This window comes from Danio rerio, chromosome 13, assembly GCF_049306965.1.
Source record: "Danio rerio strain Tuebingen ecotype United States chromosome 13, GRCz12tu, whole genome shotgun sequence".
Classification (NCBI taxonomy): Eukaryota; Metazoa; Chordata; class Actinopteri; order Cypriniformes; family Danionidae; genus Danio; species Danio rerio.
The window spans coordinates 220,001-243,800 of record NC_133188.1 but is presented as its reverse complement, the minus strand read 5'-3'; the positions used below and the strand labels follow the sequence as shown (position 1 = coordinate 243,800).

At 41.1% G+C, this 23,800-nt stretch overlaps 3 protein-coding genes across 15 annotated transcripts in view; all 3 read left to right on the top strand.

Annotated features, from left to right (window-relative positions):
* Nucleotides 1-1,364: 1,364 nt before the first annotated feature.
* On the top strand, nucleotides 1,365-15,526 carry si:ch1073-291c23.2. Of its 12 annotated transcripts, none has more exons than NM_001327804.1 (7): nucleotides 1,365-1,445; nucleotides 2,277-2,386; nucleotides 5,109-5,222; nucleotides 5,955-6,011; nucleotides 6,140-6,295; nucleotides 6,854-6,967; nucleotides 7,754-8,457. In NM_001327804.1, the coding sequence occupies exons 2-7, from the start codon at nucleotides 2,279-2,281 to the stop codon at nucleotides 7,790-7,792; spliced, it is 588 nt and encodes a 195-aa protein (NP_001314733.1). In that variant the 5' UTR covers nucleotides 1,365-1,445; nucleotides 2,277-2,278; the 3' UTR covers nucleotides 7,793-8,457. The 12 variants fall into 12 exon arrangements, with proteins under 12 accessions (NP_001314733.1, NP_001314734.1, XP_009305302.1 ...); NM_001327805.1 differs by lacking the exon at nucleotides 5,109-5,222 and adding an exon at nucleotides 3,285-3,383; XM_009307027.5 differs by having other exon boundaries at nucleotides 1,399-1,445; nucleotides 2,260-2,386.
* A 489-nt stretch (nucleotides 15,527-16,015) lies between these two features.
* On the top strand, nucleotides 16,016-18,837 carry zgc:171534. Its single transcript, NM_001114895.1, is given in 2 exon segments — nucleotides 16,016-16,488; nucleotides 16,834-18,837. A coding segment is annotated over 1 exon segment (1,164 nt). The 5' UTR covers nucleotides 16,016-16,488; nucleotides 16,834-17,209; the 3' UTR covers nucleotides 18,374-18,837.
* Nucleotides 18,838-19,435: 598 nt separating this feature from the next.
* Nucleotides 19,436-23,800, top strand: part of ddx21 (DEAD (Asp-Glu-Ala-Asp) box helicase 21) — a 10,424-nt gene continuing 6,059 nt past the window's right edge. Inside the window, exons 1-7 of one of the 2 annotated variants that reach the window (NM_001127335.2) lie at nucleotides 19,436-19,620; nucleotides 21,372-21,512; nucleotides 21,599-21,847; nucleotides 22,131-22,203; nucleotides 22,353-22,531; nucleotides 23,154-23,271; nucleotides 23,583-23,768. In NM_001127335.2, coding sequence (NP_001120807.2) covers nucleotides 19,441-19,620; nucleotides 21,372-21,512; nucleotides 21,599-21,847; nucleotides 22,131-22,203; nucleotides 22,353-22,531; nucleotides 23,154-23,271; nucleotides 23,583-23,768 — 1,126 coding nt within the window. In that variant the 5' untranslated portion in view covers nucleotides 19,436-19,440. The remainder of the gene's footprint in view (nucleotides 19,621-21,371; nucleotides 21,513-21,598; nucleotides 21,848-22,130; nucleotides 22,204-22,352; nucleotides 22,532-23,153; nucleotides 23,272-23,582; nucleotides 23,769-23,800) is intronic. The other variant, XM_073920030.1, reaches the window with a different exon arrangement.

Genomic DNA, 23,800 nt, shown 5'->3' with positions numbered 1-23,800 from the left:
TAGTTTGCGGGTCAATAACATCACCACATTAAAATGGGCTCAGATGTTCAGTATTGGTAAAGACTGTCCTCTGCTGGCTGAAAGATGAACCACACACACACACTCACTCGGGTACACATGCCTGAGAAAGTGTTAAGCTATTTTAATTCTTCGTGTTTTGTTTTGGTGTCTTCTACTGTAGGTTTACACACATCCAAGATTAAAAAAAATAAAAATAAATAAAACACTTTTATTTTGTAATAATATACAATCAAATCACCTCATGTTTCTACTGGTAGCCTACTGGTATTTTCCTCCCCCATTGTCAGATTATTTTGCTTGTTTTGATGAAAAACTCATTTAATTTTGCTTCAGTATTTCTGTAAACAACACTATATTTTTTACTTGTCTAGAAAATGCTTCTTAATTTAAGAATGTTCAGATGTTTGGACTAGAAACAAGAAGCAGATTGTTTAGCCGTGTTAAGGACACATCTGCATTAGAGTTTCCTCACATCTGCAGATGAGCTGTGAGAAGGAGATATTTATGATTACATGAAGCTTTCTCTGTCAGCTAATGCTTATTCTCTGATGTAATGCAGATCAATCATTCAGCTACATGAAGAGCAGGAATATATATGAAGAAATAAAACACACACACACACACACACACACACACACACACACACACACACACACACACACACACACACACACACACACACACTGAAGTGTTCTTACTCACAGTTTCTGTCTTCTTTCTAGTCCAAATATTTAAAAACTCTTAAATCAGTCAGCATTTTCTATAGACAAGCACAATATATAGTGTTGTTTACAGAAATAATGAGTCAAAATGAGTCTGTTTTTTTCCTTAAAACAAGCAGAATAATGTTTTGCCAAAGGAAAAACCTGATTATTTGGCTTGTTTTAGGAAATAAATCATTACATTTTGACTCATTCTTTCTGAAAACAACACGTTTTTTTCTGCATGTCTATATGCTTCTTGATTGAAGAGTTTTTAAAGGTATGTGGACTAGAAACAAGACACAAACTAAGTAAGAAAAGCATGTTTTCTAGTGCACTCACTAGTGAACAAGGGAGCTGATTGAGATGCAGCCAGTGTTCTCTCCGGCTCTGGATGCAGTTATTGAGAGCAGCTGTTTTCTTTGCTTTTTTCTTCTTTCTCTCTCTCTCTCTCTCTCAGTTTCTGTCTCTCTGGCACAATCTGTTTTCTCTACAACACACACACACACACACACACACACACACTATTGGATGTTGTCTTGATGCTGAAGTGTGTTTCTCTTGCTGAAGTTGAGTCTGTTTTCTGACCTTTTGTGCCCTCCAACATCCTGTAGTGAAGCCCATCCCTCTCTCCCTCCCTCTGTTCTTCTCCTGTTTCTCTTTCCGTCCTCTGCTCAGACTCTGTTGTTTTCCTCTCGCTGACACAGAAACAGACACACACAGGTATTTCACAAATGTTGACCTTTCAGTGCTGTGCGATTAGCTGTGCTCAGGGCACATGAGATGTTTTAGTTTGATCTGATCAGTTTGTAGGCGTTGAGCGGGTCTGTTAGTGTGTTCAGGGCTGCTGTTGAAGCATTGATGAGCTGTGTACTGTGGTATTTTAGGTGCTTTATATGCATACACCACACAAAATGCTTTTCTTGCTTAATTTTTGTCTTGTTTCAAGTCCAAATATTGAGAAATTCCTAAATCAAAAAGCATTTTTAAAAGAAAAGTAGAAACTTTTGTTTTGTTTAAAGGAATGAGTCAAAATGAAGTGAGTTTGTCCTTAAACAAGCAAAATAATCTTGTTTTCTGTTATGAAATGAGATGAATTTAGCTTGTTATATGAAAAGAAACTCACTTCATTTTGTCTCTTTATTTCTGAAGAAAACAACACTTACACAGCTTCTTAATTTATATTTTAGACAATTTTGGACTAGAAACAAGACTCAAACTCTAATAAAGAAAAGCATTTTTATGCAATGTACAGCACTGAAGACATAAAGGGCATTTAGTTTTATTAAAACAGCCGATTAATTTCATGATGTGAGTCCAAAAATAATTGGACAATTTTAAAAGAAATATTTGTACATATCCAAATACAATATTTAGACATAATTGTGTGCATACATTGCAAAAATGTTTCATTTTTATTGCATGTTACAGGCTAATGTAACGTTATATTGATGCCAGTATTATTGAGCATGTGTGATTTGTTCGCGTTCTGGTCATGTGTTGTTTCCTCCAGTAATCTGCTGAATAAAGGCTGCAGTTGTGTGTGTTGTGCAGTGATGGGTGAGGACGGAGCATCAGCGAGCGCATCAGAGCCCATCAGCACTGTGACAGGAGGAAATAAACCTGTACACCGCTTCCTCAGAGGACAACCCAGGAGTATCGGAGTGAGAATCCTTCACACACACACAACACTGGCGACAAAGAAAATTCAGGATTTGTAGAGCATAACCATTCATTTCTGCATAGGGAAATTACATTTTACAACCCAAGCTCACTGGAATCATGTGCCCAGGGATACAGTTTAGAGAAGTGAGAAATAAGGATGTTTTCTAGTAGTTTTTATTTTCACAAATCCACTAGAGGCCACTGTGTACATTTTGACAAGCTCAAAAATGTTACTGGTGAATGTTTTCTGCTGCTAGGCATTTCTATATATGTCCATGATTCCACTGGCAGGGATGGATGAGGCTGTGTGTTTCGGGTTAAGGAAGAAACTTACATAGTGCTGCATTCAAACTATTTGTTTGCATACTATCTGCTTATTGTTTCACTCGTTTTATGGGTTGTGCTAAATTTTGCATAACCATCAGCACACTGAGAAGGACATCACCAGGCCACTCTAAAGTCTCCAGTTTACAAAACCCATCCACCATAGCCTCAGATTCCACCATGGTCAATTGTCATCAATGGTCAGTTCCACCAGCCTCCCTCAATCCCAAAAATCCACCTTGAACCTCAGATTCCATAGTGAGCAATCATCATCCTGCCCACTCCACTGGGCTCCCTAAAACTTAGACTACACCTCAAACCTCAAAATAAACCACAAACCTCAGACTTCACCTCGTACCTCAGATTCCAGTAGAAACATCCGATTCCACCATGAACCTCAGACTTCACCTCATACCTCAGATTCCACCTTGGTCCATCATCATCCTGCCCACTCCACCAGGCTTTCTTGAACCCCAGCTTCCTCCACAATTCTCAGATTCCACCTTTACCTGATTTCACCTAAAACCTTTTTGTCTGGTGAGAGGTGTTTCATATATGCTTATTGTGTGTAAGGTTTCGCTGGTGATGATGGGTGTGTGTCTGTTTATGTTTGGATTCCCCATGGTTGCTGTGGAAGAATACATAATCAGCCCCATGTGGCTCGGGATGTCGGTATGTTGATTTGTGTCTCTCTTTTATTAGATTTGCCTAGAAAGATGTAATTAATTTAAAGAAACCCACTGTTCTGTAGACTACATATGAGATTATTCCCCTCATAACTGAGCAAGACACCAACATAACATCACTTCTACTCAGTTTAAGCAAAAGAATGAGCTGTGAGATGTTTGAGAATCTATGCATGTTTACATGTTTGTGAGTTGTTTGATTTCTATAATTAATCTTCTTTAATGCTTTGTTTCCTCTGAGCAGTGTGGTTCAGTACAGTCCTGCATTTACACTGCCAATATTACCCTTACTAGATAGGTCTGGTGTGCAACATTAAGGTGAGATCAACATCATTCTTGCTCAAGGAGAAATCTGTACGGGTCATTCACCCATCAACTCTTTTGCAAACTCAAGTTTATTCTTCCAAATGTAAACTTGCAGCAAGTGCACATGAATAAAGAAAAGTGGCACCTCTCTTGCTTTTAGACACAACATGTAAACAACAATGGAGGACATACAGCAGATTCTGTTCTTCTTCTTGGCATGTGGATGTATGTGACATGACAAGCGTTGCTTGAGCTCGGGTTGACCATGGTCCATTGCTGCACACTGTCCGTGTGTTGTTATATTGTGGTGTTTCAGCTGTGTGCCTAAACATGCCACTTCCAGTGTTGCTGTTTCCCTTGTTGGATGTGTGATGATTTTCTGTAAGCCGATCAGCATTCAGCAGCGAGTCTATCTCCACTCTTTTTAGTGTTATGTTAGACACCCTTATAAGGGTGGCTTGATACGGTTTGCTATTTTGGTACTTCTGACAGTGGTCAGACACAGAAATTGTCTCATAAACATGTATGAAGTAACCCAGTACTCACAGCTCGGTCCATTCCTGCCAGTGGAACCATGGACATGTATAGAAATGCCTATAAGCATCACCAGAACCAGAGTCCCTATGTTTGATAGTCAGGGCTTCAGAATCTACCCTGGTCAATCATCATCCTCCAGCTCCATCTGCATTTAATTTCATTTAATTTCAAAAGCCTTTTTAAAATGGATCTGGCGTATCCCGGCTCACTGTTTGTGATTGTGGCCACAATTTAGTCTTTTGTGAATAACTTTTGGAAAGGCTAAAATCTGCAGTCTTTGATGATTAGTTTGATGTTCACCAACATCGTTTTAATGGCTATTGCAGTCTGATTTTCTCTCCAATTAAATTCTGGCATTGTCAGATTATCTTGGACTCTTGCCTGAATTGTCTTACAATGAGCATCAATCCAAGAACCAATAGGAGTGCAGAGTCTGAGGATTTATTCAGCGCAACAACTTCCAACCCCCTGGAGGACATGTCAAGACAGATTTTCTGGTTTTATTATCGAGGCATGTCATGAGAAAAGTTGAAACTACAGATGGTTTATGTTTGCTGTGAGGTATCGCTTGGGTTAGGGTTTATGAACGTCACAGACGGAAGATGTTTTACAGTGTGACATGGAGACCACATTTGTACTGCAGTTTATAATCTTCAGTATGAGCCAGATTCTTCAGTGGACTCTGCCTTCGCTCTGTTCATTCTACTCAATAGTTGCTTGCGGTAATGACAGTGCGCCATCTACAGTTTCAGACAGACCTCTGCATCTGTGCTCTGGTGTTTCCATCCCATTACTGTTTGACATATCTATAATGATTGAGAAGCAGTCTTCTAGCAGATGTTTCATACATGTTTGTATCCTGTGTAAGGTTGTGCTGTCTATGATGGGTGTGGGTCTGTTCTTGTTTGGGATCCCCATGACTGTGCATACAGACATAATGACTTCCGCAGATGTGTTCAGCCCCTTCTGGCTCGGGATTCTGGTATGTTTATCTGCATCTCTCTTTAGTTAGACCTGCTCAAAAAAATGCCATTAGTAGGTTAAAAGACACCACTGGTCTTAGATAAGACTATATCTATATATGAGGCTGGCATTTCACCCAGAGGAAACACATGCCAACACGGGGAGAACATGCAAACTCCACACAGAAACACCAACTGACCCAGCCGGGACTTGAACAAGCGACTATCTTGCTGTGAGGCACCAGTGCTAACCACTGAGCCACCGTGCCGCACATATGTTGTGTTTGGTTATTTATTTAAATATAAAGCTTTCTCTGTTGTCGTTCTTCTTGCAGCATGTGCGAGTGATAATGTTTTGTAAAGCAATCGGTGTTGGTGAATCTAGCTCCTGTTTTTAGCACTGTTGTGATAGATATCCTTGTGAAAGGGTCCCAAAAAAGGGGGGCAGTGCAGTTTGCTATCTTGGTACTTTTGACAGTGAAAACTAAATGAAATGCATACCGTACTGTACTGAACCATACCTCTCTGTGGAAACAAGCCAAAAATATAGTCTATGGCATTAACTTTATCATGCCGTTTAGCTCACAACAATGTACACAATGCAGTTCAGGCTTTGTAGAAGCCTTAGATTAAAATAGCATGGTTTAATGAGGCTGTTTTAAGTGTTCTGGTTGTCAAGTCTTCACACACTGTTCACGTTAGACTGAGTATCTGATGATGTTGAATCACTAAGCATCTTGTCTTCTGTGCAGTTCTGTGTCTGTGGCGTTTTGTACATACTGTCTGAACGCAGCCCCTCCAAAAAGATCGTAAGTGTTTTATCCATCATCCAGATATTCAGTAAACGTTTTCTGCAATCAAAGTGTAATTCTGTGCATGTGTGTGTGTGTGTGTGTGTGTGTGTGTGTGTGTGTGTGTGTGTGCTGATTGTCCACAGATTACCGCTAGTTTTGCTCTGAGCATCATCTCCACCATTGGAGTGGTCAGCGCTTGTATGGACTTCATCAAATCAATGGTCATAATTGAACGTCAAGATGAGTACACCCATAACAACATCACAGAGGATGACTACGTTTATCTGAGACAACACTATGTGAGGGGTTTTATTCACTTATTCATTTGTGTTGCTTTCATGACATGCTTTTATTACGTTGAACTTGTTTCTAGTGCAAATATCAAAAAAAAAAAATACTTACGTTTAAGGGAGTTTTTCTTTAAAACAAGCAAAATAATCTGCCAATGAGGTAAGAAAAACAGGTCACGCTTTATTCTGATGGTGTTTGTTGAATTTAAGTTACATTGCATCTACATGCAGCCTAATTCTCATTAGATTATCAGTAGACTGTTCACATGCATAACACTACGCATATACACTGACATATACTCACAAAGCTTCTTATAGTAAGTTATATGTGTGTTGAAGGAGCGGTTTCAGCAGCTTTTAAGCAGACTAATACTCAAGTTTACCATCAAAATAAAGTGTTACTAAAAATAATCTGATCAAGAATAAATGTTGACTCATTATTTCTGACAATAAGAAACAAGACAAAGACAAAGACAGCAAGTGAGTGTAGAAGCAGTGATTTATGATGCATGTTTGGAGTGAATAATTCAGCATATGTGCTCACACTCTCCTGTTTGTGTCCTTCAGAGTGCCGTGGTGGCGATGGAGTGTGTGTTTCTGTGTCACGGTTTAATAGGAGGAGTTCTGCTGATCATCATGACGTGTTTCGCCAGAGCAGCACTGCGCTCCAGCAACACTCAGGTCTGATCCTCATTCTTTTACGTTGTGAGCTAATAACAGCACCATCGAGCGGTTCATTTTATGATGTCGCATTAGATTATTAGATCACACTATGGGACACACTATCCACCATAAAGAGCTGGCTTACCATCTCCAGTTGGAGGAAAGTCTTTACCCCAGGTGGAGGAGGTCAAGTATATTAGAGTTTTGTTTATGAGTGGGGAAAGGATGGAGTGTGAGATTGACAGGCTGATCAGCACAGCAGTAATGCGCTTGACAAAACTCTCAATTTACCAGTCAAAGTACGTTCCTCGTATACAACTGACTGATATGAGCTCCATCAGCAGGGTGGCAGGGCGCACACTTATAGATATACTGTAGGGTGAGGAGCTCAGAGTAGATCTGCTGCTCCTCCACATCCAGAGAAGTCAGCTGAGGTGGCTCGGGCATCTGATTCAGATGCTTCCTGGACGCCTACCAAGGGGAGTGCTACAGGCATGTCCACCAGGAGGGGGTCTCGGGGAGGACCCAGGACACATTCCTCCAGCTCCTCTGGGGTGATCCAGGAGACAGTGTTTGGGGAGAGGGAAGTCCTTAGACTACTGCCTTATGACCTAGCACTGAATAAGCTGAAAAAAAAAATGACTGAATGAATGAATGAATGAATGATACAGTAACTGTAGAATCACCACAACAGAACTGAAGTACTTTACTACAGTATGGCTGAAGAACACTGCAGTGTTTACTATACTCTGCTACTGTGTTCCTCCCCATGGTTGTGCCTGATGTCTGTCCTGATCTCTGCAGGCTGTTGTTGTGATGCGGAATCTGCCGTCAGCGGAGTGAAGAGACCCAGATCATCTGAACATCCTGAACATCAGCTTCAGCAGCGTGGAGGAGATCTCTCATCGTCTCATCATCTTCTTAATGCACATCTACAGTATATCAATGGCATTATATCTCTCTGTTAGTGTTCAGAGTACTAGTGTTTTCACCAGCAATATAAACCACACATCAGTGCTCTTTCAGAGAGAAAAGCAAAGCAAACACAACCCTCACAGCAAACAATCTGCACTTTTACATTCTCAAAAGACTTATTTTGTCTGATTAATGAGTCATTTTCCTCATCAAGACCAAAAAAATCTCCCCACAAGGCCAAAATGACTAGTATTGCTATACTTGGGGAGACATTTAGTAAAGAACACACACGTACACACACACACACACACACACACACACACACACACACACACACACACACACACTTCATGAAACACATTATTCTGAATTTGCACGTATTAATATTATTTAACCACAATCTGTAAACATTACTATCATGTATTGATTTTAGATCATCTTAAACTCCAGCATTTACCTTTATATAGTCACATAAACTCTCATTAGAATCTGTAAACTGATTAACCAAAGCTAACAGGAACTAACACATGAGTGTACGGCTGGATCTATCTTGATTTTAGGTTATACACTAATAAAAGGGAGCTCAATGTCAAGTGTTCATTAATATTCTGTCCTATAAACACACAAACATACACTCAATGCAAACATATTCATATTCAGGAACGCTTTAGACACACATGATGAATAAGTGTTGAACAAATGTCCAAAAATATAAACCATTCTGTGTATTAACAAGAAACATGAACGCATGCAGTGTGTGTGTGTGTGTGTGTGTGTGTGTGTGTGTGTGTGTGTGTGTGTGTGTATGGAATAAAGGATCAAATGATTGTAAACACAACAGTCTCACAATAGGACTTTCTTCAAATCTTGCACTGACATTACCCAGCACAAACAGTTCCCAACAGAGCAGTGCACTGACAGAAGAGTGCAGTTCTTGGATTATTACACTGGATTATAGTTCCTTTAGCTCACGTGGGTCTGAACTCAGTCCTGGAGGGCCGGTGTCCTGCTGAGTTTAGCTCCAGCTTGCCTCAACACACCTGCAAGGGTGTTTCTAGAATGCTTGATGAGAGCTTGATTAGCTAGCGCAGGTGTGTCTGATTGGGGTTGGAACTAAACTTGGCAGGACACTGAACCTCCAGGAGTGAGTTTGGGCACCCCTGTTCTAGCCCACAGGTGTGAAGCTCAGTTCCTGGAGGGCCGCAGCTCTGCACAGTTTAGTTTTAACCCTAATTAAACACACCTGAGCAGACTAATTGAGTCCTGAAGACTTGTTTGATATCTACAGGTAAAGCTGCGGTCACACTCGTGTTTGTGTGCGAAATTCTGTCGTGCGGAGCTGCGAAAAGAGGCGGGATTAAACAAGATGATTAGACATTTAATAAAGTGAGCGATTGCTGTTTTGATCATCAGCTGGTCTCATGCAGTCAAGTGATGTGATTTTACAGGTCAGAGTTCACCAAGCTTGAACTCTGCAACTCAGTGAACTGAGAAACTTGTCACAAGAGCTTGCGTATCTGATCTGACACATTCACATGCGTATCAGTGGAAGTCTATGTGGAGAACAGTCTGTAGAGATTGAGACAGTCAGAATTTAGAGATTGAGACAGCACTTAATATAGCCGACTCCCTTATTAGTGTACTCACTAGTGAACAAGTGAGCTAATTGAGACACACCCTGCAAAAAAAAGCTTTTTCTTTAGAGGTTTTGGCCTGTTTCCAGTCCAAATTTTTTTTTTTAAATCTTACATTGAGAAGCTTTTTCTAGACAAGCAACAATATACAGAGTTTTGTGTTCAGAAATAGTCAAGTTCAGTTTTTCCTTAAAACAACAAAATAATCTGACAAAGAGCTAAAAACACTACTCCCATGTAAAAAGGAAACATTTAGCTTCCCTCAATAGCAGATTATTCTGACTGTTTTAAGGAAACTCACTTTATTTTGACTCATTATTTCTGAAAACAGCACTACAGTATGTTTAGCTTGTCTGGAAAATGCTTCCTGATTTAATTTCTTTAAAGATATTTGGACTAGAAAAAAGACAACAAAAAAAAAAAAAGAAAAGAAGAAGCATTTTTTCTAGGATGAGAGTGTGCGCATGTTAAACATCTCAGTCCCTATTCAGTGCACTCACTAGTGAACAAGGGAGCTGATTGAGACGCAGTCCGGGTGCTCTCCTGATGATTATTGAGAGCAGCTGTTTTCTGTGCTTTTCTCTTTGTTCTCTAGTTTCTGTCTCTCTGGCCAATCCTCATTTGCTTTTCTAACACACGCACACACACACACGCACACACACACACACACACACACACGCACACACACACACACACACACACACACACACTATTGGATGTTGTCTTGATGCTGAAGTGTGTTTCTCTTGCTGAAGTTAAGTCTGTTTTCTGACCTTTTGTGCCCTCCAACATCCTGTAGTGAAGCCCATCCCTCTCTCCCTCCCTCTGTTCTTCTCCTGTTTCTCTTTCCGTCCTCTGCTCAGACTCTGTTGTTTTCCTCTCGCTGACACAGAAACAGACACACACAGGTATTTCACAAGCTGACCTTTCATGCCTTGATTAGTTTGGTGTTAATGCATGAGTGATCGTCTGAGCTTACTGAAGCGCTTTATATAAAGTTCTGTAGATAAAGAGTGGATGCAGACAGCAGGAATGTGGAGCGCAGTGATGAAGCGTTCAGTGCTAATGCTTTAGTGTTTATGCAGCGGTACTGACTGTTTAATGTGTTCACACTGCAACTGCTGCTCTTACTCAGAGTTTCTGTCCTGTGTCTAGTCCAAATATCTGCACATTCCCACATCAAGAAACATTTAGACAAGCACAAAATGTTGTGTTGTTTTCAGAAAAAATGAGGAGAAATGAAGAGAGTTTCTCATTAAAACAAGCAGAATAATCTGACAATGAGGGAAGAGAAATAATCTTATATCAAAAGAACAAACAAGATTATTTAGCTAGAAAACGCTTCACGATTTAAGAACCTTTAGATATTTGGACTAGAAACAAGACACAAACTCTGAGGAGGGAAAGCATTTGCAGTGTAGCTGTGTGTGTTGTGCAGTGATGGGTGAGGACGGAGCATCAGCGAGCGCATCAGAGCCCATCAGCACTGTGACAGGAGGAAATAAACCTGTACACCGCTTCCTCAGAGGACAACCCAGGAGTATCGGAGTGAGAATCCTTCACACACACACAACACTGGCGACTAGCAAAATGAGCTGTACTGTTTTCAGCCACTGATAAACCTCTGCTGAAAGCGTGGTGAGATTATTTCAGTTTCACACAGTGTTGGGGGTAAGTCATTACAGGTGCAGGAGTTATCATCATCATCATCATCATCATCATCATGAACAAGAGTTACGCAATAACATTACTTTTCTAAGTAACAAGTAAAATAATACATTACTTTCAATTACATCCCCAAATCAGAAACAGAGACGGTGTGGAAAATGCAAATGAAAAAAGAAAGCTAAGTTAACTTTGAGGTGTATTTCATTGCAGACGATACAACAAACACTATTTAACACGTTCCTCATGATTTTTATCGTATTTGTTTTGTTTTTCTAAATAAACACTATTCCAATTTTGGTTCCTGCAACACATTAAAGAAAGTTAAAACAGTGAAGCATTTCCCACTCTGCACTGCTGCCAGTCCTTTACACAACACAATTAGACATTTTAAGACAGCAAGTGTTGAAGTGTTTCAGGGTGATTCTGTCTCTTTCCTCCTGCAAACAGCTCTTAATCTGGCCAGCAGTGCAGGGTCTTCCACACACTCTCTATTGGAGACAGGTCAGGACTGCAGGCAGGCCAGTGCAGTGTCCATCTCCTCTTCTCTGTAATGTGAGCTGAGTGTGGTTCTGCATGGTCTTGTTGGACTGTGCAGGGCGTCTCTGGAGCAGAAGGCAGCATATTGAGCTCCAGAATCTCTCTGTGCTGTTCAGCATTAATGGAGCATCACAGAAGAGCAGGTCACCTTCACCAAGAGCACCGACACAACCCCAGACCATGACAGAGCCGGGCTGCTGGATGTGTTGCTGGTGTCAGTCTGGATGATCCTCTTCTTCTTTGGTCTGGAGCTCACGGCGTCCATTTCTCCCAGAAACACCTGAAACACTGCTTCATCTGAGCGCAGGACACGTCTCCACTGTGTGATGCTCCATCCCAGAGCCCAGAGAAGCACTTCTGGACACTGTTAACATAGGGCTTCCTCTTGGCACAGTGCAGTGTTGGCTGGTGTTTGTGGATATGACTCTGTTTTGTGCTGCTTGACAGGTTAATCACAGTAGTGATGAATGAGATCAGTCAAACAAGCCAAAGCACATTTGATAGCCCCTCAACTGGGTTGTAACGTGTGTTGCCAGATTGAGGTAAAATATGCTTTGAGATGAGAATGTTTTGTCCATTGTGTGAGGTGTTAACCTTCATACAGGATCTGGCAAGTGGACAAGCATGGACAAACAGGGATTTTTCATAACTAGGTCATTATAAAACTTGAATTTACACAATGAGTACACCATAATAATGTTAATTTCAGTGTAAGAGCATATTATAGTTAACGCCACCTAATATACAGCTGGACCTGAACATTTATAACAGAGTTTAAACCTGTGTGTGTGTGTGTGTGTGTGTGTGTGTGTGTGTGTGTGTGTGTGTGTGTGTGTGTGTGTGTGTGTTTGTGTGTGTGTGTTTGTGTGTGTGTGTGTGTGTGTGTGTGTGTGTGTTTGTGTGTGTGTGTGTGTGTGTGTGTGTGTGTGTGTGTGTTTGTGTGTGTGTGTGTGTGTGTGTGTGTGTGTGTGTGTTTGTGTGTGTGTGTTTGTGTGTGTGTGTGTGTGTGTGTGTTTGTGTGTGTGTGTGTGTGTGTGTGTGTGTGTGTGTGTGTGTGTGTGTTTGTGTGTTTGTGTGTTTGTGTGTGTGTGTGTGTGTGTGTGTGTGTGTGTGTGTGTGTGTGTGTGTGTGTGTGTGTGTGTGTGTGTGTGTTTGTGTGTGTGTGTGTGTGTGTGTGTGTGTGTGTGTGTGTGTGTGTGTGTAAGGTTGTCCTGGTGATGATGGGTGTGTGTTTGTTCATGTTCGGGATCCCCATGACCACACCCAAGGACATGATGACGGATCAGTTCAGCCCCTTCTGGCTCGGTGTTCTGGTGTGTTCATCTCTGCTGATCATCTCTCATTATACTGACTGGATCTGCTTTGCAAGCAGGGTTGCCAGATTTTGCCAGGGTTGAACTATGTCCAGTGTAGTTGATCAGTTCCCCTATAGCGCATGTGTTTGGACTGTGGGGGAAACCGGAGCGCCCGGAGGAAACCCACATTAACACAGGGAGAACATGCAAACTCCACACAGAAACACACACTGACCCACCTGGGACTTGAACCAGCGAGTGTTGTGAAGTGAATGTGCAACACCACCGTGCCGCCCCACACACACAAACACACAATCACACACAGATATATACATGAATACACAAACACACACACACACACACACCTCTAAACATCCCTGCACCTCACAAAAATGTGCTTACTCAAATTAAATCAAAGTTCTGGATCATGGCACTTTAAACAGGTTAACTAGGACAATATTACACTGCAGCCTTACGAATGCAACATGTTAAAGCATTAACCCCTTGGTATAAAAATAACCCAGGACAAGAGGTTAAAATACATCACAGACACAAGCAGACCTGGCAACCCTGCTCGAAAGATCTTAAATAATATCAAAGTAAAATACTTAAAAAAATACTGAGCCAGTTTCATCACTCATTTATTATTATTATTATTGTTATTATTATTATTATTGTTGTTATTAATAAATGTCTTCTGTGCAGTTCTGTATCTGTGGCCTAGTGTACATACTGTCTGAACGCAACCCCTCCAAAAAGATGGTAAGTGTGTATTGATGAACTCGTCGTTCACTGAGACTCTTCCGTAACTTCATCAGTGAATGTGTAGATTATATCCGTGACTCCTCTGTGTTGCAGATTACAGCCAGTCTGGCTCTGAGCATCGTCTCCACGTTTGGAGTCATCTTTGCGGTGTTGGACATCAGCCAACACATCTCACACAACCGCTGGATGGTTTGGTTCCACCGAGCACACAACATGACCGAGACGGAGCTGCTCTACATGACACAGCATTATGTGAGGGGTTATCTGCTCTCTTTCCAATGACAAACAGGGATTATAATGTACACCTGAAGGCCAAATCCCCCAGCCTCCTGTTAAAGACGAGTATTTCCCAAGTGCTGCCTAACAGATTCATTCATTTAATCCAAATATCTAAAATCTCTTAACTCAAGAAGCATTTTCTAGACAAGCAGAAATTATAGTGTTGTTTACAGAAATAATGAGTCCAAATGAAGAGAACTTCACCTTAAAACAAGCAGAATAATCTGCATTTCTCTTTGAAATAACATTATTTTCTTAGAATTTTGTCCTCAATTGCGTGTATATAAGGATAATAGCAGAAATGAGTGTTAATGCATGTGCAGGTTTAATAACTATATTTGTGTCTGTTTCCCGCAGAGTGCTGTAGAGACGATGGGCTGTGTGTTTCTGTGTCACAGTTTAATAGGAGGAGTTCTGCTGATCATCATGACGTGTTTCGCCAGAGCAGCACTGCGCTCCAGCAACACTCAGGTCTGATCATTCATCTACACTGTTTACCACGTCTCCATTATTAGCTATTAATATAGTCTAGTGTATTATACTGTGTATGTTATGGTATTCAAAACTCTTTGTTAATGAATGCTGCGGCACACTGTAGTGTTAACTATAGTGAACTGATCAATTGTTATAAATACTACAGTAAACTGTGGTGTAATGTATGATATTATACACTCTGACTGTAGAAAATATACATCAATATATTACTATTGTAGTTGTGTTACCATAGCAACTGTAGTCACCACAACTGATTAACTCAGGTGATTTACTACAGTTTAGCGGAAGAACACTGCAGTGTTTACTATACTCTGCTACTGTGTTCCTCCCCATGGTTGTGCCTGATGTCTGTCCTGATCTCTGCAGGCTGTTGTTGTGATGCGGAATCTGCCATCAGCGGAGTGAAGAGACCAAGATCATCTGAACATCCTGAACATCAGTCATTCAGTCGGAATCAGCTGGAGTTATGTGGATTGATGCACACTGTTGTCATGCGGCCACTAGGTGTCACTAAGAGTCTAAAGTGGAGGAAATGAAAGCCAATCATAAAAGGCCACGCCCACACCTGAATCACCAGCCAATCAGCCTGCCATGCCCCGCCTGAATCACCAGCCAATCATATCAGGCTATTCATAAGACATGTTTATATGCCATATTCCTTGTTAACCCTGTACAATAAGGCTCCATTTGTAAACATCAGATAACACAGCTAAGCTCACCATGAAAACTAGAAGCATTTATTTAGCTGATATTAATTTACAAATGCTTAACTCAAAGTTCAAGGTCGTAAATGTTTAATTTAATATTTGATTTATTAGTTGATAACTATTTAACATTTGTTTAACATTTATATAAGAAAAATAAATACATGAAGTATTGTGCTATACCTGTTGCAGTGCATTTAATAATATTGTGATTGTGACTACCGTATATCCTGACAAAAGATTCAGAAAAAAATTCAATAAACACTGATTCTGAATGTCATCATGAGTCTGATGTTAGCTGCTGGTCTGTTACAGCTATTGGCAATGTGGACTCCAGCAAGACTACATGTTCTATACACTGTAAAAAGGCTTTTTACTGAGAGTTTTTATCATGTTTTTAGTCCAAAATATCTTAAAACATTTAAATTAAAAACAAAATAATCTTTTTTTTTTTTTGCTTTTGACAAGATTATTTTACTACCCCCATTGTCAGATTATTTTGCTTGTTTTAAGAAAAAACATTATTTCTGACAACAAGACGACATTTTAATTTGTCTAGAATATGCTTCTTAATGTATACATTTTTTGATATTTGGACTAGAAACATAATTTTTGCATTGTAATAGTTTACATTTAAAGGTGTTTTTAACCTGCAGCTTACTTACAAAAAAATAAATAAATATTTGAGTTCAAAGTTTGAATGTGATTGCACATCATCAGAGTCCGCCCCTGGGTCAATGAACATGCAAATGTTTGCTGGGTTTCACCTTTTACTTTTCAAACAAATTTTAACACTGCTCAGACGTCTGTCAGTGTCGTCTCTTTGACAAGTTTGTGCTGGGTGGCCTTTTTATCTTTAACTCTCAGTCAAATTCTAATGTTGTTTAGTTGGTCAGTGACAATTCTGTCATCGTTTGCTTGGTAAGAGCTGTTAAGCTGTTGAGCGTCTGCACAGCATGTTTGCTCGGGGTCTGCTCATCTGTGTTCTGCTGAGAGCATTCAGCACCCAGGCTAAAGTGGTCACAGAGTTTAATCCGGAGTGTAGCAAGTTTTTCTATAAAGGCACAGAACCAACTTGGATGAATCAGAATGCCAAGAAAATCTGTCAGAAGGTGGAAAATGGAGGCTTTTATTATGCTACACTATACTCTGATGATCACAAGATCCCTCTCTACAGTGCATACACCCTGAACAAAAACTGCACAACATCTGATAAAGTGGCATCCATCTGGCACCTTGAGCCTCAGGTAAGTGACTGATAAAATGTATTTATTTGAGCAAAGACAAAGATTATACAAATAAGTGCATGTTTTTATTGTAACACTTTACTTGAAGAGGTGTTCATGAGACATCACACATGAATGTAAATGAGATTGTATGCATGCTTATAACAACTGTTATTAAGTGTCATTTGCTCAGTTATGTCATTTTAAATTTACTGTATGAAGGCTTTGCCGGACTTACTGTGTATTTGATGCAGGAGTATGAATAGGCTTTTAGACTTTACTGAAAGTTGAGCTCCCTAATAAGATTTAGAAAAGCAAAGTATTAAAGCATCAGTCTAATCAACTAACCGTCCATTTCTCCTTTAGATTTCACAACCTGGACACCAAATTGATCACATGGTTCGTGAGAGTTATTCTACTATAAATGCTTTTCAAGAGAAACAGGCCATCAGCAAAGACTACAGTGATACTGGGTATGACCGCGGACATCTATACCCCAACAGCTTCCAATGCAATGAAGGCCGTAAGGCGACGTTCACTCTGACCAATGCTGCACCGATGGACGCTTGCTTCAACAGAATACAATGGAAGAAATGGGAGAGCACGCTGAGAAGCTTTTTATTAAAAAAATCTTAAAAGTGATATATTTTTAGCAGACGCTTACATTGTCACAGGTACGGTACCTACTACAATACCAATTTCCCAAAAACAAGAAGTTACCGAAGCACCTAAAAAAAGGGTGATGGTGCCCTCTCACATCTGGACGGCTGTCTGCTATAAACACCGGTTAGATGACGAAAAGTCTTTTTCCTTCAGCTATCTGGGAGAAAATCTTCCTGAAGGAGACATCACCCTGATGAGTGTCGAAAACCTGAACTCTCAGCTCAGTGTACTCAACAGTTACCAGACAATTCAGATTTTTGCTGATAATTGTTTTGGTAACAATAATAAATTAAGCAAGGTTCAGGGTGAGTTTCAGAAATTAATTAGTCTGAAAGTATGTAAAAACCAAATGAACACAAAAATACAAAACATATGTAACAACCTAGGGGTCATCATTCCAGCAATCAATAGGAAAAGGACAACCAGTCAGCTCTTTGATGTGAGTGAGATGACAGTAAAACTAGCCTTCAACAGTATGAGCTCGTACTTCACTGGGGTTGAAGAACTCAAGACTCTTCATGGAAGTGCTTGTCTTATAACTCGTGCCAAACCGCTCAAAAAGGGAGATGTGTCGACAGATGAGGTTGAATGTATGTTGGTGCCAGAGAAGCAGAACACTGCAGCTGATGGTTCATCCTGCTTATACAGATCTGAATCTGATAACGTGTGTCGGTGTTACTATGAAGGTGGACATAAGCCCTGCTGCTCCTCTTCCTGTCTGTACCAGGACGAACTGCAGGACTACAGGTGTTACTCAGGCCAGGAGCTGGTCAGGTGTTCACCGCGGTATTCACTCATCACAGCTGATGGACAGCGGTGCAAGGAGGACCACCCATGTGCCACATATGGTCATGGCTACTACTGGTGCAGGACCAGCGCTGAGGAAACAAGCCCCTGCAGCCCTCCGCTGTGGAGGAGTAAGGCTAAAAATGGAAAGTACTGCCGTAGTAACCATGCCTGTGCAAAATATGGTCAAAGCGAGCCGTGGTGCTACACAGATGATGAAGGCAACTCTGACAAGTGCTGTACTTCAGATGACTGCTACTCAGCTGTGAATGGCAAAACCTGCAGGTCTGATCACGAATGTGGCTACCATGGCTACTCCTTCCTGTGGTGTTACACTGATGATAACAACAACTGGGAATATTGTTGCACAGACTGTGATGATGGTGGTAATACTGATAACACTTGTGTTAACACTTATGCTTCCCCATTTTCAAATTATGCTCCTGCTTGGATGTAAAAAAAAACTCTCTTGATTTCTTCCTTAAACAAACCTATTTTGTGCTTGTCTAGAAAATGCTCCTTGATTTAAGAATTGTAAAATATTTAGACTAGAAACAAGACAGAAACTGTAAATAAGAAAAGCATTTTTGGAGTGCAGACATCTGACAAATAGAAAGTCAAACAAGATTAGAAATACACTGGAATAAATATTCATAAATAAGCAATTTTCTGCAATATTTTATACTTTGCTAACTATTTGCTCTAAGATTCTATTCAATTCAAATTGTTTTTCTTGGTTGTTGTTTTCCGTGTTTTGACCTTTAACCTGTTCAAAGTGATTTTCATTCTTTACTGCCTGTCCTGACCATTTGCCTGTTTTTAGATTACGCACTTGGATTGTCTTTTACACTGTACAGTATATGCTGGTTTTCCACCCCTGCCAGCCTGAACATTGTGTAATAAAGCCGCATTTAAAAAAAACCTGTCTGCACGTCTACCAATTCCAAAATAATACACCAAACCAATCCAGAAAATGTAGTACATTACACTCATAAAAATGACAATAAAAGTCACTTATTTTTTTACAACTTTTCAAGGTTAAAAGTTGTTGGACAAAAGATCCCATGATTTTTCTTAAAAGCAGAAATTAAAAATAAATCATGAATCACAAAATACAGAAAACTTCTAATTTACAGATATTTTTACAGTGTAGTTGTGTGTTTCTCTTTAGTGGCTCTGCTAGATAAACGCAGGTGTTCGCCATTAGTGCTTAATCATCACTTAAATAATCATTTAATTGTCTAATTAACTCAATTGTATAATTATCTCAATAACTTTGACTCTGCAGTTGAACTACTTAATTCAAAGATTGTAGAGTACACCAGGGGCCTGTTTCAGTAAGGAGGTTCAACCAACTCGGAGTTTAAACTTAGTAAAAAACATTAGTGTGCTATTTGGGACAACACTACATACATATACTATCCTGTTGAGTGTGTAAGTGCATAAGTACATAGTGCATAGTGTATAGTGTGCCATTTGGGACGCAGCTATGTACTGCAGCTCCGCCCGCTGGCGCTCACATGGATGCGCACTTCCGCTTTGCGCACGTCCGCTTCCGTCCTTTCCTTTCCTCACGTGTGTTGTGAGAGCTCCATGTCCAGCCGCTCCTCAACATCCAGCATGCCGTCAAAGAGTCTCCCAGAATCGGAAGCCGAGAGAGACCACCTGATGGAGGACATTCACAACGGCCTGCAGCTGCTCAAGGTCAGCGATAATACACGGTCTAACTCTACTGGGATCATTAGCGCTGAGTGTGTGTGTGGAGATGCGCGCTAATGCTAACTGCTAACACAGAGAGACACATGTACACACACACACACACACAGAGAGAGAGAGAGAGAGGGACTGTAGTTATATCTGTTGTGTTATAGTGTGTTTTGTGTGTCTGTATCTGTTGTGTTATAGTGTGTTTTGAGACTGTCCATCTGTTCTCCACGTGGACACTGTTTCTGTGTATATGACGTGTGTGGTCACGTGTTATTGTTTGTGTGTCTGTATGTGTGTGCGACTGTGCGTGTACCGAAACACATCAAACCAAAAACCTCTCTCAGACCTGCATGAGACTAATTAAACGCTGTTTTAAGCATAAAGCAAGTAAATATGTTACGGTCTGCGTATAAAACAATACAGGTCTATGTAATGTCACCATTTACCACACACACACACACAGTTTGTATCCAAAACTGAGCAAACCCTGACAAATACTCCTATAAAGTCTCATTAAGGACGTGCTCATAAGGAAAACTGGTGTAAAATAAATTGTAAAAAATGTATTAGAAAACAAAATTAAAGTTTAACAGTCCGTTTAAATCAACAGGGGTTTATGTAAGCTCCAGACAGCACTGTGTAAGCGCAGCAGTTTATATCGATTTATTATTGAAGTTCAGAGATGCACTTATTCACCTCAGGAGTTTCCCTAAATGTAACGGTGAAAGTAAACATCACCATGAACATCTTAATAAAGGCATAAACACATTAAGGGTGTTTATATGCTGAAATTCATATTAAAATCTGTGTTATTTGTATTGTGCAGTGTATATTTGTAAGGCTTTTGTGCGTGTTAAGTAAATATATTGGTAAGGGGAAGATAATGCATCACTGTATGAAAGCTGTAAAGTTTCAATAATTTTCCATTAATAATGCGTGAAGGTCATGTGACCATCTGGAAGAACGCAGCATCTCATTCCTGAGCGGACGCGCTCTCTGCTCTTGCGGTCCCCCAAGTTCGTTCTTCCGAGGTGACCTGGCTAGACTAGTACAGATCGGTTCTCTGTGATCTTGGAATTGAGGAACAGCCTATCCTGGGAACTATTGCTTACAGCACAGGTGTCCATCTCAGTTCCTGGAGGGCCGCAGCTCTGCACAAAAGTTCGTACCTTAATTAAACACACCTGATCAGACTAATCGAGACCTCCAGGTAAGTGTGTTGGAGCGGAGTTGGAACTAAACTGTGCAGAACTGCGGCCCTCCTGGAGTTTGACACCCCTGGACTACACCATGGAGAACACTGATCCACAGATGAAGATGTGAAAGTCATGCTGGTGGACAGACGTGTCAAATAACAGTAGTGCACCACTCCATTGTGCGCGTGTGTGTGTGTGTGTGTGTGTGTGTGTGTGTGTGTGTGTGTGTGTGTGTGTGTAAATGCTGGAGAACTGACTGCAGATGCTGAACGGATTAGATTGATCAATCAGCAGATCAATAGTGTGTTCAGATGCGCAGCAGCACACTGAGACTGACACCTGCTGGACACTACAGAGAATACACTATTAACAGCACAATCCCCACACACACACACTAAACACTGATCACACCTCTGTGTGTGTACACTGATATATTTATCCCGCTTGGCTGAACAGGCTATAATGCACCTCTTAATGGATTGTGTGTGTGTGTGTGTGTGTGTGTGTGTGTGTGTGTGTGTGTGTGTGTGTGTGTGTGTGTGTGTGTTGCAGAAGAAGAAGAAGAAGCTGAAGGAGCAGCAGCAGACGGCAGAAACAGACGAGTGTGAGTCTCCTGCTCCTAAAAAGAGGAAGATGAAGATTTCCAGCGACACCACAGACCTGAACGGAAACACAGACACACACACACTCAAGGTACTGATCTGAGTTCAGTCACAAAGATGATGATGATGATGATGATGATGATCTGTGCTTCTCACACTCACTGAAACACTCCACAGGTCAAGAAGAAGAAGATCAAGCTGGAGGAGGAGGAGGAGGAGACGACGAGCACTCTGCTGGAGAAGAAGAAGAAGAAGAAGATCAAGCTGGAGAAGGAGGAGATGATGGAGGAGACGAACACTCTGCTGGAGAAGAAGAAGAAGATCAAGATGGAGAAAGAGGAGGAGAAGATGATGAACGGAGACTCACACACACACTCCACAGAGCCTGCAGCGTCCAGCACAGACTCCGACAGCGAACAGGAAAAAGTGTGTTCATGTGTGACGCTTCTGTGCGTGTGTGTGTGTGTGTGTGTGTGTGTGTTGTTCTGATTTTGTGTTTGTGTTTTACTGATTATTCTTTCTTATCTACACTCTGATTGTGTGTGATTGTGTCTGTCTGTGTTTGTGTTACTTTGAGTGTGTGTTTGTTTTGCTCTAATTTGTGTGTTCATGTGTGTGTGTGTGTGTGTGTGTGTGTGTGTGTGTGTGTGTGTGTGTGTGTGTGTGTGTGTGGCCGATGTGTGTGTGGCCGATGTGTTCATGTCCTCAGGAGACTCCAGAGCAGAGAGAAGGAGCTTTCTCCAACTTCAGGATCTCACCGAACACCATCAAACTGCTGCAGGGTACACACACACACACACACACACACACACACACACACACACACATTCTTAAACACACACACACACATACACACTCTTAAACACACACACAACATGTCCATTGCTAACTGAGTGTCCTGACTCTTCGCTCGTCCTCTGCATGTCTGCAGCTCGTGGCGTCTCGTACCTGTTTGACATCCAGGTGAAGACGTTTAATGCAGTGTATGATGGGAAGGATCTGATTGGTCAGGCCCGGACCGGCACCGGGAAGACCTTCTCCTTCGCTGTTCCTCTGGTGGAGAAGCTGCAGTCTGGAGACCAGGAGCGGCGGAGAGGACGACCACCAAAGGTCTCACACACACACACACACACACACACACACACACACACACACACACTACTTTTTAAATATTCAATAATAATCTAATAAATAATATAAACAGTTCCTGCCGTCCTGTTCAGCTCATATTTGATGTTTCTCAGATGCAGGAATTGTTCACAGTGTTTCCTCTAATATTTGTTCTTCTTATTAGTTTTATTTAGGCTAGAATAAAAGCAGTTTTAATAGTGTTAAAGTCATGTTAAGCTCAATATTATTGGCTCCTTCAGCAATATTAGTGTTGGATTGTCTCCAGAATAAACCACTGTTATACAATGACTTGCCTAATTACCCTAACTTTACCCTAATTACCCTAGTGAAGCCTTTACATGACACTGTAAGCTGAACACTAGTGTCTTGAAGAATATCTAGTCTAATATTATGTGCTGTCATCATGGAGAAGAGGAATCAGTTATTATAGATGAGTTATTAACTCTGTTATGATTAGAGATGTGCTGAAAAATAATCCTCAATAACACTTAAAATAAATATCTAAAAAAATATTCCCCAATATATGTGTATATATGTGCATGTGCAATAGTGTGCAATAGTGTGTAATGGTGTTTAATAGTGTGCTGCTGTTCCTCTTCAGGTTCTGGTTCTGGCTCCGACTCGTGAGCTGGCCATACAGGTGACCAAAGACTTCAAGGACATCACCAGGAAACTCTCCGTCACCTGCTTCTATGGAGGAAGCTCATACAACCCTCAGAGTAGGACATCCTCATCATCAGTGTGTGTGTGTGTGTGTGTGTGTGTGTGTGTGTGTGTGCGTGTGTGCGTGTGTGCGTGCGTGCGTGCGTGCGTGCGTGCGTGCGTGCGTGCGCGCGTGCGCGCGTGTGTGTGTGTGTCATATTTGTGTCACTGAGCATCTGTAGAAATAGAAAGATAATTTCTGAAACTGGATTGAATAACTTTTGGTGTGTATTATAGAACAGTAGTGTGATATTGTTAAAAGTGTGTGTTTGTTCCTGAGTGTGTGTGTTAACTGGATGACCTTGTGTGTGTGTGTGTGTGTGTCCAGTCGATGCGATCCGCAGTGGCATTGACGTCCTGGTGGGGACGCCGGGCCGAATCCGAGACCATCTGCAGAACAATAAGCTGGATCTGTCTCAGCTGCAGCATGTGGTGCTGGACGAGGTGGACCAGATGCTGGACATGGGCTTCGCTGAGCAGGTGGAGGAGATCCTGTCTGCCTCCTACAAGAAAGGTGTGCTGCAGCTGATAAACACGACTGTTAGG